The sequence below is a fragment of the Stenella coeruleoalba genome (genome assembly GCF_951394435.1).
Source record: "Stenella coeruleoalba genome assembly, chromosome: 14".
NCBI lineage: Eukaryota > Metazoa > Chordata > Mammalia > Artiodactyla > Delphinidae > Stenella > Stenella coeruleoalba.
Genome location: NC_137160.1, coordinates 49,781,072 through 49,795,967, shown reverse-complemented (window position 1 = coordinate 49,795,967; position 14,896 = coordinate 49,781,072). Strand labels below are relative to the sequence as shown.

The window sequence follows — 14,896 nt, the reverse complement described above, 5'->3', positions numbered from 1 at the left end:
GAAAGCCCGCGCGCAGCAACGAAGACCCAACACAGCCAAAAATAAAAATAAATAAATTTATATTTTAAAAAAAAGTACTCAGGGGCTTCCCTGGTGGCGCAGTGGGTGAGAGTCCGCCTGCCAATGCAGGGAACACGGGTTCGTGCCCTGGTTCGGGAAGATCCCACATGCCGCGGAGCGGCTGTGCCCGTGAGCCATGGCCACTGAGCCTGCGCATCCGGAGCCTATTGCCCCGCAATGGGAAAGGCCACAACAGTGAGAGGCCCGCGTACCGCAAAAAAAAAAAAAAAAGTACTCAGATTCATAGAAACAGAAAAGAGAATGGTGGTTGCCAGGGGCTGCGGGAGGAGGAAACAGGAGTTATTGCTTAATAGGTGCAGAGTTTCAGTTTTGCAAGATGATAAACTTCTAAAGATCTGTTGCACAATGATGTAAATATAATTAACACTCTTGTACCCTACTGTTAAAATTGGTTAAGATGGTAAATTTTATGTTACATGTTATTTACCATCATAAAAATAAAATAATGTGAATGTGTGTGTGCAAGAAAAGATTGTACTGTCACAATTATGAACATTTAATGAATGATCTGAGCTGTGTGACTTATTCAGTTTCCATGTCTCTCTCCTGTATCTTTCTCACTTTCACTGCTTGCACAAATAAAAGTGCATTTTAGGGCTTCCCTGGTGGCGCAGTGGTTGAGAGTCCGCCTGCCGATGCAGGGGACATGGGTTCATGCCCCGATCCGCGAAGATCCCACATGCCGCGGAGCGGCTGGGCCCGTGAGCCATGGCCGCTGAGCCTGTGCGTCCGGGGCCTGTGCTCCGCAGCGGGAGGGGCCACGATATTGAGAGGCCCGCGTACCGCAAAAAAAAAAAAAAAAAAAAAAAGTGCCTTTTACAGTAAGCCTAACACTGGGAAATCTGATCTCACTTTATTGCTCCTTATTTCCTGCCTTCATTTTTTCCCCCTTCCTCGTGGCCTTCTCCCTTCTTGGAAATAACCCAGGACATGTGATTTCTGAATATAAATCCACTGTGTCTACTTACCTATCTTATTTTAGTATTTTTCCTGATGCATTTTATTTATTTTTTCCCCTGATGCATTTTAAATGGCTTTATTGGATTCCTTCTGGCTGGCTGGCTCTGAAGGCCCTGGGAGTGAGCTTACCACAGGGAGACCTTGCCTCTCTGCTTTCACATGTAGGGAAACTTCAGACACGCCAGCAGCGGTGCCCCCGTGACTCGGGAAGAGTTGATGATGGTGCTGTCTAGACTGCAAGGTGTGCATCTCCGGGGCCTCTACTTCACCGAGACACAGCGGCTCACCCTGAGCGGGGTGGGGCTGGAGGAGGCCTCGGAAACAGGAAGTGGACGTCAAGCACAGAATGTAGAGATGTGTGCCTGCCCCCCTGACTACACAGGTGACTCATGTCAGGTAGGAAACGCTCCTAAACCGTAAAATCCCCCCAGGGTCTCCTGTGGCTGCTGTTCCTGTTTGCTGTCCAGCGCTGCTGGACGATTTGGGGCTCTCTGACCATCAAATTTCTGCTGGGCTCTAGCTTCTATCTTACCTGGACCACTTGCAGGTATTAAATATGAAAAAGAAATCACAAGTGTCTCAAAATCCATCGGAAAGCCACAGAAGCTCGGTGGATCCTGGGGGTTGCAGAAATCTGGACTTTCTGGGAAGCAGGAAGGACCCCGCCCATGGGCATCCCAGTATGTGGGCCACTGCTTTCCCAGTAGCTGACCCAGGGTTCTCAAGCCTTTCTCTAATCCAGAGCCTCCCTCCCCCACCCACCCCAACATTTACAGCCCAGTGAATATGCTGATTATTCAAAGGAAATTGCAGTCCAAGTTTCCAGCTCACAGCAGATCCTCATTTGAGGCCCAGTCAACCTGACTGTCCTCAAGTGATTAAAAGGTGCCGCAAAATGAAACCATTTCATGTCTCAAACTGCAAATGATGTTCTCTTCCTGAAGAGAGGGAAAAAAATCCGCAGCGGTTAGTGCAATTAACAGGAAATAGCCAGCATTGTCATTCTGAGAATTCCAGGCATGCCTCGGATGTGGATTTAGCGACATCCTTCACTTTCCATCCTGACCCCTGGATTGCAGAAAACCCCAAGGTGATCTGCACGTCAGTTTCTTTTTTAACCTGCAAATACAATATATTTGCAGGTTAAAATTATAGTTTGCAGGTTAAAATATAATAGAGCCACCGTGGTTTTCTCAGGACTCCTGCCATGTAACTTTTAGTCCCCAGGTGCTCCCATTCTTCTTCCCCCTGCCTTCTCCCTTTTTTCTAGCCCGATTTAAAGAAATTCAGAGCCCAAGGGTGAGAGAGGGGCCTCTGGATTACCACCCTCCGGCCAGGGCGTGTCCTCGGCGTCTGACTCAGCCTGTGATTTACAGCGGCCTGTGCTGTCTGGGGGGTGAGGTGGGTGGAAGGTGACGCCTGCCCCACCTGGCAGGAATTACAGAGCGGCGCGCTCCCCCACGGGACTGTTATGTGCGCTCTCTCACAGGCTGACTCATGGGTGAAGTTTACAGGTGGGGCCTCCTGCCGCAGACAGCCTGCCTTACCTGAGTCAGCCGGGCCCGGGCACTGAGCAGGAAGGGCAGGTATAAGAGGAAGAGGCAGAGGTCTGCGTGCAGCCAGCAGGACACCCAGAGACCAGGATGCCCCCGGCGGTGAGGGGGTCCCCGCGGAGCGCGGGATGGCTGTGGATCTTTGGGGTGGCCCTGGGGCAGTGTCTGGGATACAGTTCACAGCAGCAAAGGGTAGTGCTTCCTCAGCTGCCCGGTCAAAGCCAACAGCAAGCAAGTTATGTGGAGTTTAAACCCAGCCAGGTAACGTCCCTTTTACATTTTGGGTTGGGGTGGGGAAGGGTTCCCAGCTCCGTGAGATTTTAAGTTAGGGTGATGAGTGAGGAGTGGGTGGGCTGGAGGAAGGACTGATGGCCCCCCATCCCATTGACAGGCAGCGTTTATGACGGTGCCTGACAGATTGCTCTCCTGAGCTGTTAACCACAAATCCTATAAACATCAGCCCACCTGGAAGTGCTGAGACAGCTAGAGTTTGAATGCCTGTGGGATGTTAATATCTAGGAAACTTTGTGCCCTTTTGAGAGTAACCCAAGCCTCAGGACAAAAGCGTCTGTTGCCTATAGGCTTCCGAATTCTGCTTGGGAGAGAAATTACCCACAAAGTTAACCATGAGAATCAGTGAAATCCCTTTTTAAGAAAGTGATGAGATCAATTTTCTATAATACCTAACAGAGGTGCTTCAATTTGCCAGACATTAAACACTCACAAATTCTGCTTTCACTGTCTTTAAATTTCCTGGATGGTACATGTATATTCACAGAGAAATAGATTCAGTGGCTGCTGAAGTAGCCCTGGAAACTTGATAGAGACAGAATTTTATCATTTGTACTACAAAAGTTTATTGGAAAAGTTATCCTGAAAAATTATCACTTAAAATGATTAGTTGCAAAGTCTCTTTACTGAAATAATATATTAGGATACATTCATTTTCACTTAGAATAAGTCTTCAGTACAATCTACTTAGTTGAACGGCATTTTATATAAAATCTGGAGTTTGCCTTATAGAGGTGAGAAAACGATTATATTTCAGTAACTGACAAATGTTCTGAGAGTCACATGATACGTAACTCTTGCAGAGTACTTTTCTGTTTCTAATCAAGAGCACATGAAGATGGGTGATTCACTTTAACCAGCATAGACCATCCTACCCCCCAAAGCATATTTAATTAAAGGCTTTTACTGGACATGTTGTCATAATCAAACCAGATGTATTTATTTATTTGGATAATTTGTTCTTTACCAAATTGGATTATTTTATAAGCATGTAATGTGATATATGGTGATAATTATAAGGCACTTGTCCCTTGTTAGTAGAGATTGCAGATACGATCACACCACCACTGGCTGAATTTCATTCAAATGTATCTCTCAGTCGTGCTTTCAGCTCAAGAACATTCCTTTCATATTTGGATTCTCCTTTAGACAAGCCTATTCATAGAACACATAAAGTAGTCTAAGTTTTTGCAATGCATTCTTTTGCCTAAACGTGGTTCTTAATAGCTGAAGGGAAAATTATATTGTAAGTTATAATATTGTTATTGTGTACGATTTGGCATCATTGTGTCATTTTTGGAAGGAGCTTCTAGCCAAAACTGGAACATTCCACTCTAGGGAAGATGTGAGCTTCTTTCTTCCCCAGCACATTGGCTTCTTCCTCTCGCCAACCTGGCCAGCTAGAGACCTTTAAGGCCATGGATGAATGAGAGCAGATTTCCCTTGACTGTAACCTCAGAGTCTCATAGACGTACGTGCTGTTTAATGAGATTAGATAAAAGATGATCTTTTATGTTGAAGTATTAATTTTTCCTGATACTTTAAAAGAAAAGCTGTATAGGCGATCACTGAAAGAAGCTAGGGATAACACCTGACTTTAATCAGTGCACTGATTGGCTCTGGCAAAATAAAGAAAATGCCTATCAGTCTCTTTAAAGACAGAAATCTAAATAATTTTTAATGGCTGGTGCAATGATACTTGCTTTTCTTCTTTTGGGGACATTCTTCACTAGAATCTTTTTAGAAAAATATCTGTTCATCAAAAGAAAACGTAATTCTTTTCATCCACATGAAAAATAATCACGTGTGTTACACTGGAAAGAGACAATTAGTGGAGATAGAATTAATCGAAGCAGTATTGAACAAGAGGAGACCACACTCCGGAGATTTCCTCAGGCTGGGTCTTGGTGTTCAATCGGAACCAAACAACCCTGCCAAGTTCTGTACTAGGATGCAAGCTGGTTGTTTTCCCTGGGGTTCCCTGTAGTCCATAGACCAGTGAGTGGCAGTGAAAGGGTCCCACCAGTTCTGCCATTGTTGTATAGATCCCAGTGAAAACCCCGTCTTTCCTCTTCCTCCCATACTGCTCCCCACCAGCCCAAACCCACACTTGGAGAGGGACTGGCTACCCAAAGAGAACTTGAACTTGAAGGGATTTGCTCAGAGGTCCTCCCCCCGAAGGACTGAGGTCCTGATCCTCTGCTTTTTCAGCACTCCACCCCTCCACTGGCCCTCAAAACCACTGGTGGGAGGAGAGAGGCATCCTACTTCCATACTCCCCCCCCCCACCCTTCCCCCTGCTCTGATTTCCCCACCACACGTCTCCAACGCGGGCACCAACACGCACACCTACCATGGTGTGAAAACAAGAGAAGCTGACCAAAATAGCAAGTGGACCTGGCTCACATTTGAAAGTAGAAATCCACATACCAACTAAAGGAGCGAAGATAGAAAGGGGATCCTTGACAGTCAGAATGGTCACCTGCTTTGGATGATAATTTCTTTCTCTGTATTGACTAAATGCTCTGTTTGAAAAATAGGGTTGTAGCCCTGGATACTATCGGGATAACAAAGGCTTATATACCGGACGGTGTGTTCCCTGCAATTGCAACGGACATTCAAATCGCTGCCAGGATGGCTCGGGAATATGCATGGTGAGTAAATTGATGCTCTGATGCTACCAGAAGACAATCTATGTCTCCCCATCCCCCTCTGCTAGGCCCTGAGATATCAAATGTCGCATCTCCTACCAAACCCTAGATACAGGTTGCCGTGTGAACCCAGGGGTCTCCAGGTAACCAAGCTGAATTATTTCCCACTCACTTTTCCCTCCATTTTAACGTGTGCCGTCAGAGAATACCTGTCTGAGCAATTAAATTATACCTGAGATTCTAAATCTCTCATTAGATGATAGTAGTGGGTAGATCCTGGGGCTTAACCCTTGCCAGGGTATAATACTTTGGACCCCAGTTTTGTTGGGGTGACAGGAGATCGCGAGAGGAGACCTCATTGCTGTCAGGTAGCTCCAGAAAGCGGTGACAGGAGGAGGAGATGCTAAGAAGGGCGGGGGGCACACGCTCGCTGCCACGGCTGCCAAGGCAGTGGGTTTATGGGGGAAGACAGGCGAGGGGAGTCCCAGCGGTTTACGACTTAGCCACCGGAAAGCTATCCTGTTTTGGAATATGTTAGAAAATTCTTGCCCAGAAAATTAGATTCTCAGGAGATCTTTCTCATGCATCCTGACACAGAAGAGGTTTTATTCTGCTGGCTTCCTCCCTGTCCTCAGAGGTCCTCTCCCTGGTAGCCAGGGCCTCCCCAGTTAGAGGGAGGACGGACAGTTCCAAGGAAAGGAGAGCTCACCAGTGCCCCCAGGAAACCAGAGCCCCCGCTTCCGTTGTGCTGTTTGGAAATACATTCTCCTGACGCAGGTTTCCTCTGCATTGTGTAAGGCAACTAGAGTGTTTCAGCTCTTTGAGTTCCTAGGCTATTTTATGCGCGTTCGGCATGTCCCGGGGAGCTGCTTCCTCTGCAAGACGGGACAGGCCAGGACAGGAAATTGTTGTAAAGAGCCTGATGGAATATTCTGTAGGATTTTAACCTTATAAGTTCAAAAGGAATAAAAGATGTTGGGTAATGTTGTCTTCCAGCTCTTAGGTATCTCAAATAATAGTTTGTGTTTCATACTGTATGGTGTGTGGATCACAGGTAGACAATTTCATGAAAAATACTTATCTTGTCATTAAACTGTTGCTAGATGTCGAGTCCACTTTATAAAAACTGCCAAAGAAAAAAGGGAGTTTTCTCTGTGGTTCAGCCACCGGTGAAAAGATCACTCGTGAGAGTCGTAATTCATGTTTTCATCAAACAACAAGATTTTCTTTCCCACTTTTCTTTGTAGCTCCGTCTACACTTGTCCCTAATGGCCATGTAGCCTCTAGAAACAATTCATTCAGGGAACGCTTCCTGAGTATTTGCTCTTGTGGGAGGGACTGAGCAAAGTGCTGGGGGTTAAAACCATCGGACATAATCCCTGGTCTCAGGAGGCTTGCCGTCTCGTGGGGGGATGTACCTGTGTGCACACATGCACGTATGCACCTGCACACACGTACACACACGTGTACAGGCACACAGGTGCTGCTCAATGGCAGGCAGTGAGTGCTGGCCCTGCTCTCCATCATGGCCATCGTGTGGGAGCTGAGGATGCAGCCCTCATCCTCAAAGAACAGAAACGAGGAAACCAAGCACCTTCCACTAGCAGATGGGACGATCTGCAGATTGGCCTCTGCCTCTCGAGGTCCAGAGTCAATTTTAAAATCTGGGACCTTCACACATGTGCAAATCTCCCTGTCGTTTCAAGAATGAGCTTTGACGTGTGCAAAGAAACCAGCCCAATCCCTGGCCAGCACAGCAGTGTGTGTCCAGTGGGGAGGGAGCTGGAGGTGGTGATGCATCCCGTGGGTGCGGTGGGCTGGAGGGAGCTCTGATGACGGGCTCCCTTCTCTCCGCCAAGGCCCTGCCTCTCCCTCTTCTCCTGGCCTGCTTTCTCCCCACTTCCCCTGCCCTCTGTGCCCAGTCACCCCTCATCTTCCCCTCCGTTCCCAGTCCCTTCCTCTTTCTCTTCTCATCCTCTCTCTTCAGTTTTCCTCCTTTTTATTCCCTGTTGCTGGAGCCTGTCTCCCCCTGCCCCCAGGATGATTTATCTGAAACTCACAGCTGCCTCGGGGCTCCCCTGAGGCTCACAGCCAGATGTCCACACTCCTTGGGCGGCCTCAGGGCCCCCTTGATCTGCGCTGCTGCCTCTCCAGCCGCATCCCGCCCCCTTGCACTTCACCCTGGGGAATACCAACTGCTTGGCATTGCCCACGCACGCCGCTGTGCTCCTGCAAGACAGAGGTTCTGTGCACACTGATCCGTGTGCCCAGAATGCCCTTCCACACTTCTCCACCCAGCTCAGTCCTCTCCTTCTGTCCCCCACGCAGGCATCATCACCTCCCCTGAGGTTCCTCCTGCTCTTATGACATGCTGCCACACGTTTGTCATCATCTTTCCCACATTATATTGAAGATGTCTATTCACAGGCTTCTGTCTACCCCTGAGTCAGGGTACTGATCCATCTTTGCATCCCTGGTACCTACCATAGTTGGGCATCTAGTTCGTGCCCAGTAGATGTTTGGTGTCCCGTGGAGTTCGGAGAGCACGTGCTGTGGGGGTGGATATGGATTCATTCATTCATTCACTCATTTACTTATTCACAGTAAAACAAGGAAACCTGATAGGCAGATGCCTCAAATCTGCAGGACTGATGAAGACAGATTCCGGGGCAGATACTTTCCCCTGAGGTTGAGGGGCATTTCAGACATTCTTATGGGACTTTATCAAGCAACTCCTGTTCTAACCCCTTTCTTCACTCCTCTCCCTGTGCCCCCATAAAGGACCAGAGTTCAGAGGGATTTTTCATAGGATACAGGTGGCCTCACTGCAATTCTTGTTTCTCCACGTTCTTGTTTCCTCAGTGTTTTCAGCTCAGAACTAAGTAGAGACAGGACGAAAATAGCTCTCTCCAGGAAGTTCTTCTTTAAAATTGTCATTTGGAGTTATAAAAGAGAGGAAACTAATGTGGAAAGGTAAACACTTAGATCAAAAGAACAGATGTTTCTGAGAGAGTCAGGGCAGCCGAGCAAAGTGAAGCTGGCAGCCCCCTCATCCGGTGCCCCTGAGAGACTCCTCTGTGGGTCCCCCAAGTCCTCCCAGCAACCTTGGAAAGTGGGTATTATTTTAACTGTACATTTTAAGAAAATTAGAATTGTATGTAAATCACACACCAGTAATTTTTTTTTTTTTTTTTTTTGCGGTACGCGGGCCTCTCAATATCGTGGCCTCTCCCGTTGCGGAGCACAGGCTCCGGACGCGCAGGCTCAGCGGCCATGGCTCACGGGCCCAGCCGCTCCGCGGCATGTGGGATCTTCCCGGACCGGGGCATGAACCCGTGTCCCCTGCCTTGGCAGGCGGACTCTCAACCACTGCGCCACCAGGGAAGCCCCCACCAGGAATATTGATTTATAAAAAAAACACTTGAGGCCCAGAGAGGTGAAGGGACTTGCCCAAGATCCCACAGCTACTAAATGTTAGCGTGGGATTTGAACCCAGCTGGTCTCACTTCATTTCATCCTGCCTCCCGATGGTGACACCAAATAGCTAACAGAAGGGCGCTTCCTTTTTTTTTTAGCACCAACAATCATTGGCTAGATAGGAAAAGCATGTGGTTAGCAAAACCAATAGCACTCTGTAGTGTCAGCAGATTTGAGCTACAATTGTGTGAGTAATTAAGACAATGATCTCAATAGCAGTAAAGGTAATAGGCTGTTATTAATTTTACTCTTTATCTGTCCCAAGAACTGCCGTCATAACACTGCCGGGGAACACTGTGAGCGCTGCAAAGAGGGTTACTATGGGAACGCTGTCCACGGATCCTGTAGGGTCTGCCCGTGTCCTCATTCAAACAGGTACTGTGGAAGTTTGAAAATAATCTATTAGAGACAGGAGGGAGTTTGGTGGGTGCCTAGGACTGGGGAGGGGCTGGTGGGAGGGAAATGGGAAGTGACTATTGAAGGGTATGAGGTTTCTTTTAGGGGTGATGAAAACGCTCAAAAATTGCAGTCACGATTGTACAATTGTGTGAGCATACTAAAAGCCATTGAATTGAACATATGAGATGAGTGAATTTTATGGTGTGAATGCTATCTTAATAAAACAGTTCTATTAAAAAAAGAATAAACAAGAAATGCAAACCAGAACCAAGACAAAAACAGACTTTCCAAGTTGTATGCTTCTGGGTTTTGCCTTTTCCTCTTTTCTTTTGCTGTTCATTCAGCCCCATCATGAGGCTGCCCTTCTCTAGATGCTGGGGAAACTGCCGTAAAGAAGGCTGGCAAAGACTCCGACCTCATGAGGCTTTACCTGGAGAGTATGGGGAGAGGGGTGGGGGTAATCATCACACTCCGTAAATACACGCACAAATCATTCTGAAGTATAATTTCAGATAGAGACAGGTTATGCCATTGATAAAAGGGTTATGTTATGGGTAGTGAGTAGCTTCTTTACAGAGGGTGGTAGGAGGGCTTTCTGGAGTTGTTGGACAGGGACCAATGAACAATGAGATGGAGTAAGCTGTGGCATTATGATGAGGGTCCAAGGCAAGGAAGAAAAAAAAAACAAAACAGACGAGAACGCTCCTGTGATGACGGGTTTGTGGACAGTAAGAAAGCAAGAGTGGCTGGATGGCAGTGAGAGAGAGACGGCCAGGAGATGAGGTTGGCGGGGCAACCAGGATTCAGATCGTGTACCTTGCCGGCTGGAGTAAGGCACTTGGATTTTATGGATTTTATCCTCAGTGTGATGGAAGCCACAGGAGAGTTCTGAGCTGCAGAGAGATGTGATGTGCGTTGTCATCCAGGCTCCAGTAAGGCCAGTAGACTCTGTGGGTAGAAAGCCACCATTTTCCTTTCACGATAATCCAGGTTCTGCTTGGCCTTGGCACTTCGTCATCGTCTTGCTCATCATGACACGTTCACTGTGGGTCCAAACAAAATATAACAGGTAACTAAGTGAAGCAAGATTTGGTTTGAAAATCAGAATGATGCTGATGAAGTACCAATAGTGCACAGGCTCTGGGACGGTTATGGACCACACGGCTGCTTGGTATTAGCCGAATTAGCAGAGAAATGGGCCAAGTCAAAGTGATCAGAGGTCACCTGCCCAATGTGGCTTTTCTGGAGATGCATATTTGAAATGTGCATCCTGGTTTGCTCTCTGTGTATCTGATACTCGTTAAACCTGCCCAGTCCTGTGGCTTTATTTGTAAAGGGATCTATCACTTGACAATTGCCCAGGCTTGTTAGAACAGAAGCTAGAGAGAATAAAAAGAAGCAAGATTTTCACGGGGTGAAATTTTGGGGGGAAAGCTGTTCATCTTTAGTTGCAAAGCATATTATCATCAAGGTCAGCTTCTAGCATCTGTGCAATTTAATTAAGTAACATTCAGTTCCTAAGATTTATCAGTAAAACCCTATTTTTTCTAATTCTCCTTCTGGCGATATTAATACTGCTGGCAAATTTCTAACTGTCCCTTTAGAGGTGTAACTGTATCTAATTGGCCGAGAGAAGCTCCCCAAATAAGAATTCTTTTACCAGCCAAAGATAAATGGAGTTATTTCCCCTCAGATTTATGTCAGTGGAATGTTCAGTAGTCACAGACGTTTCATAAGGAACAAGACTTTTTCATGGTCTCTTCGTTTAATTTTTTTTTTTTTTTTTTTGCGGTACGCGGGCCTCTCACTGTTCTGGCCTCTCCCGTTGCGGAGCACAGGCTCAGCGGCCATGGCTCACGGGCCCAGCCGCTCCGCGGCATGTGGGATCTTCCCGGACCGGGGCACGAACCCGTGTCCCCTGCATCGGTAGGCGGACTCTCAACCACTGCGCCACCAGGGAAGCCCTAATTTTTTTTTAAAAGAAGCTTCTCAAAATACACCAGTTAAGAACTAAAAGGGAATTGAAATTCCAACAGCCTGATTGGAAAAGTGTGGAAATCACCAAGAGCTGTGCCCACAGAAATACCTGGGCATTGAGCATGCTCTGTGCTTTAGTCGCCTCTGAGGGCCTGGCCCACCTACCACTGTTTCTTCCCAGAAGAGATTGTGCCCAATATAAAAGAAATAGAATAAACAAGGAGAAGAAATTTTTTCTTTAAAGAATCAGAACTCTCTGTTCTTTTTTTTCTGCCTAGACTTGTTTTACTCCTTCCTTGTTAGTTCTGGAAAAATGCTGTCTAATCATCTCTTCCAAAGTGTGTTGCTTTACTCTGTCTTAAGGGAAGGAATGTATTTCTCCAAGCCAAAAAATGAAACAAAGTAAATGCCTTCAGTCCTTATTCAGCCAGATTTGCCTGATGTCAGCTGAAGGCATTCATCATTATCTCTACAAGTCTTGATGGGCAAAATTTCCTTCACACAAGAGGTAGCCAGACACTTGGTTTACAATTTCACTTAAGGCAAGTCAGGTTCTTTGTGGCAAAAAATAATGAGCGTAAAGTCCATCAGCTTATGTTTTTACTGGGGCTTTTCTCTGTCGTTCTTCAAGTTTTGCCACCGGCTGTGTTGTTACTGGGGGAAACGTGAAGTGCTCCTGCAAAGCTGGATACACAGGAACACAATGCGAAAGGTGGGTGCCGCCCCTCCCCCGCCCCCTCTCTCCTCCCCCGTCTTGCAGGTAGGGGTGGGCTCTTCCGGCAGGCTGCTGCAGGCACCCTGGCTGTAAGTGGGGCTCTGCTGGATTGAGGCTCAGAGCTAGGGCTGGGGCTGCTGGTTTCATTGAGGCTGGAAAAAAGTCTCTTGGGAAAAATACAAGTGTGCTCACTTAGTAAATCATTAACTTCCTTCTCTTTCTTGCTTTGTACCTGTTTCAGCCATTTGAGAACGAGGTCCAATATGTCATAGTCCTATACGCTCCAGCAAACACCCGTCTACATACCTATGTATACCCCTACATACCCCTACTCCTGGGCGCACCCCTACATACCCCCCCAACATGTATCTGTATACTCGTACCGCCATATAAACTCATCCCTACATACTCCTATCCCCACATATACACATCCTTACTTGCCTGTACACAAACGTACAACTCTGCGTCTCCTACACATGCACACATATCAGCAGCCCTAGATATTTCTACACGCACACCCCTCTTAATGCCCACGCGACATTATGGACACTTGCAGGACAGCCTGTGTCTCACTCATTTCTGAACCCCTAGTGCCTAGTGTGGTACTATTCATATAATAGGTGTTTGTGAAACAAAAGAATACATGTTACAAAATGGAAAGTACATACTTGATCGTAAAGGGCCACAGAGCCAAGCTTTAGTTTTTCCTGAACAGTGTTTCATGATTAGCTACTATGCCCCGGGCACCGCCAAGTATTGTGAAGGCTATAGAAGGTACTTGTCATCTAGAGGGGAAGAGAGCACACATATATCTGGAAAAGTAGCAGTATAACAAATGAATCATATGGATAACATTTTAAAATTTAAAATAACTGTAATATAAGATCAATACATAATTATTACAGAAGTGATATAATACAGGTGAGCAAAGAACTAATAAGGCAGAGAACTAATATGTACCATAGCCCTGCAATTGCCCTATGCTCACGCCTGCCCACCTACAGTGCTTGTTGTATGTTCTTACAGATCAGTTCTATATGCATAGATTTTTCTTAAAAGAAAAAGGTAGATTCCTATTTTGCTTTCTGTTTTGTTTTCTCATCTAATAGTATGTTAGTAGTATATTTCCATATCAATAAGTGTTCATTGATAACATCACGTCAGGACCAGGAAGTTCCCCTGAAGTTCCATAATCCCCCACTATTGGCCTTTAAAATAGTTTTACTGTTTTCCATTCAAAGCAGCACTAAAAGTGAATCCTGTTAGCTAAATATTTGTGTACATAAATACTCGAGATGTAATTATAGAACCGATCCCTTGGGCCAAAGCATAGGGACATTTTTCAGGCTTTCGATACATTTTGCAAAATTGCCCTCCAGAAAGATTGTATCTGTTTACCATCCTACTAGCAGCAAAGGAGCAATTGCCTGCCTCCAGTAGATACTAAGACTGTTCACTTTTTACAAACATTGCCAGTTTGATAGAGAAACATTGTATGTCATTTTATTTTACATTTTTTGGTAATAATTAGATTTGATTTTTTCATGTGCTTATTGACCATTTATAAATCTTTTTCTTTGAATTGCTTTCCAGGTCTTTTACCCATTTTTTTCTAGTGGAATGTTCTTTTATTTTTTTGTTGATTTGTACAAATCTTTTAGAGGAAACGAATGCTTCATAGTATATATTGCAAATATACTTCTCTGTTTTGTTTTTCATTTGTATATTTTTTGGTTTGGTTTTGTCAATTCTAGATCTGCAGTAGTTAAGTTCTATTATATTTGTACCTACTCTTTTATTCTTTAGGGTTTCAGCCATTAGTGTCATGCTTAGAGAGGTTTATGCATATGCAAATGTTTATGCATATTTTGTTTTAGTACTTTTCTGGTTTTATTTCTTACATTCAAATCTCGATGGTGAAAATTTGGAACCGCAACTGTTTTGTGGTATTGCATCTCACAGGGCAGATAGATTTAGGGTCTACATGTCAGGCAAAAATTGACCGGAGCTGGCATAACCTTGAGTATCCCAGTGTCCCATGTCTCAGTAATACAGGGGCCATGTTGCATGAAATGTACATGTCATTTGGTTACACCCAGAATCACACTCTGTAGGGTGAAACAGTCACTCTAGGAGAGGCACAGGGAAACTAGACCAGCTGAGTGAATAGCAGGTTCACATCTCTCATGTCATGCTCACTGCAGGACGTGTGCTCACTGAGTGATGGGGACAGTCACTTTAGCTGTTTTTCCCTTACACTCATGCCCTCATCCTCTCATCCCTCTTTGGCTAAGTACCTTTAGTTGAATTCACTAAAGCTAAATGTGTACAAAATTTCTTTTTTTTAATTAGGGGTTTGATTTCAGATTTTATTTTATATTTTAGTTTTTATTTATTTTTTGGGTGTGTTGAATCTTCGTTGCTGAGCGCAGGCTTTTTCTAGTTGTGGTGAGTGCGGGCTACTCTTCGCTGCGGTGCGCGGGCTTCTCATTGCGGTGGCTTCTCTTGTTGCAGAGCATGGGCTCTAGGTGGCTCAGTAGTTGTGGCACGTGGGCTCAGCAGTTGTGGCTCATGGGCTGTAGAGTGCAGGCTCAGTAGTTGTGGCGCACGGGCTTAGTTGCTCCATGGCATGTGGGATTTTCCCGGACCAGGGCTTGAACCCCTGTCCCCTGCATTGGCAGGTGGGTTCTTAACCACTGCGCCACCAGGGAAGTCCCGTAAATGTGTACGAAATTTCTATACGAACTTGGATTTGTTTTGTACATTTTATTTGGTTTTTGTGTCATTATCAC

At 45.8% G+C, this 14,896-nt stretch overlaps 1 protein-coding gene across 1 annotated transcript in view; it reads left to right on the top strand.

Annotated features, from left to right (window-relative positions):
• Positions 1 to 14,896, top strand: part of LAMA3 (laminin subunit alpha 3) — a 241,953-nt gene that overhangs the window by 162,686 nt on the left and 64,371 nt on the right. The window contains exons 38-41 of the mRNA XM_079943103.1: positions 1,207 to 1,437; positions 5,426 to 5,539; positions 9,279 to 9,388; positions 12,021 to 12,101. Coding sequence (XP_079799229.1) covers positions 1,207 to 1,437; positions 5,426 to 5,539; positions 9,279 to 9,388; positions 12,021 to 12,101 — 536 coding nt within the window. The remainder of the gene's footprint in view (positions 1 to 1,206; positions 1,438 to 5,425; positions 5,540 to 9,278; positions 9,389 to 12,020; positions 12,102 to 14,896) is intronic.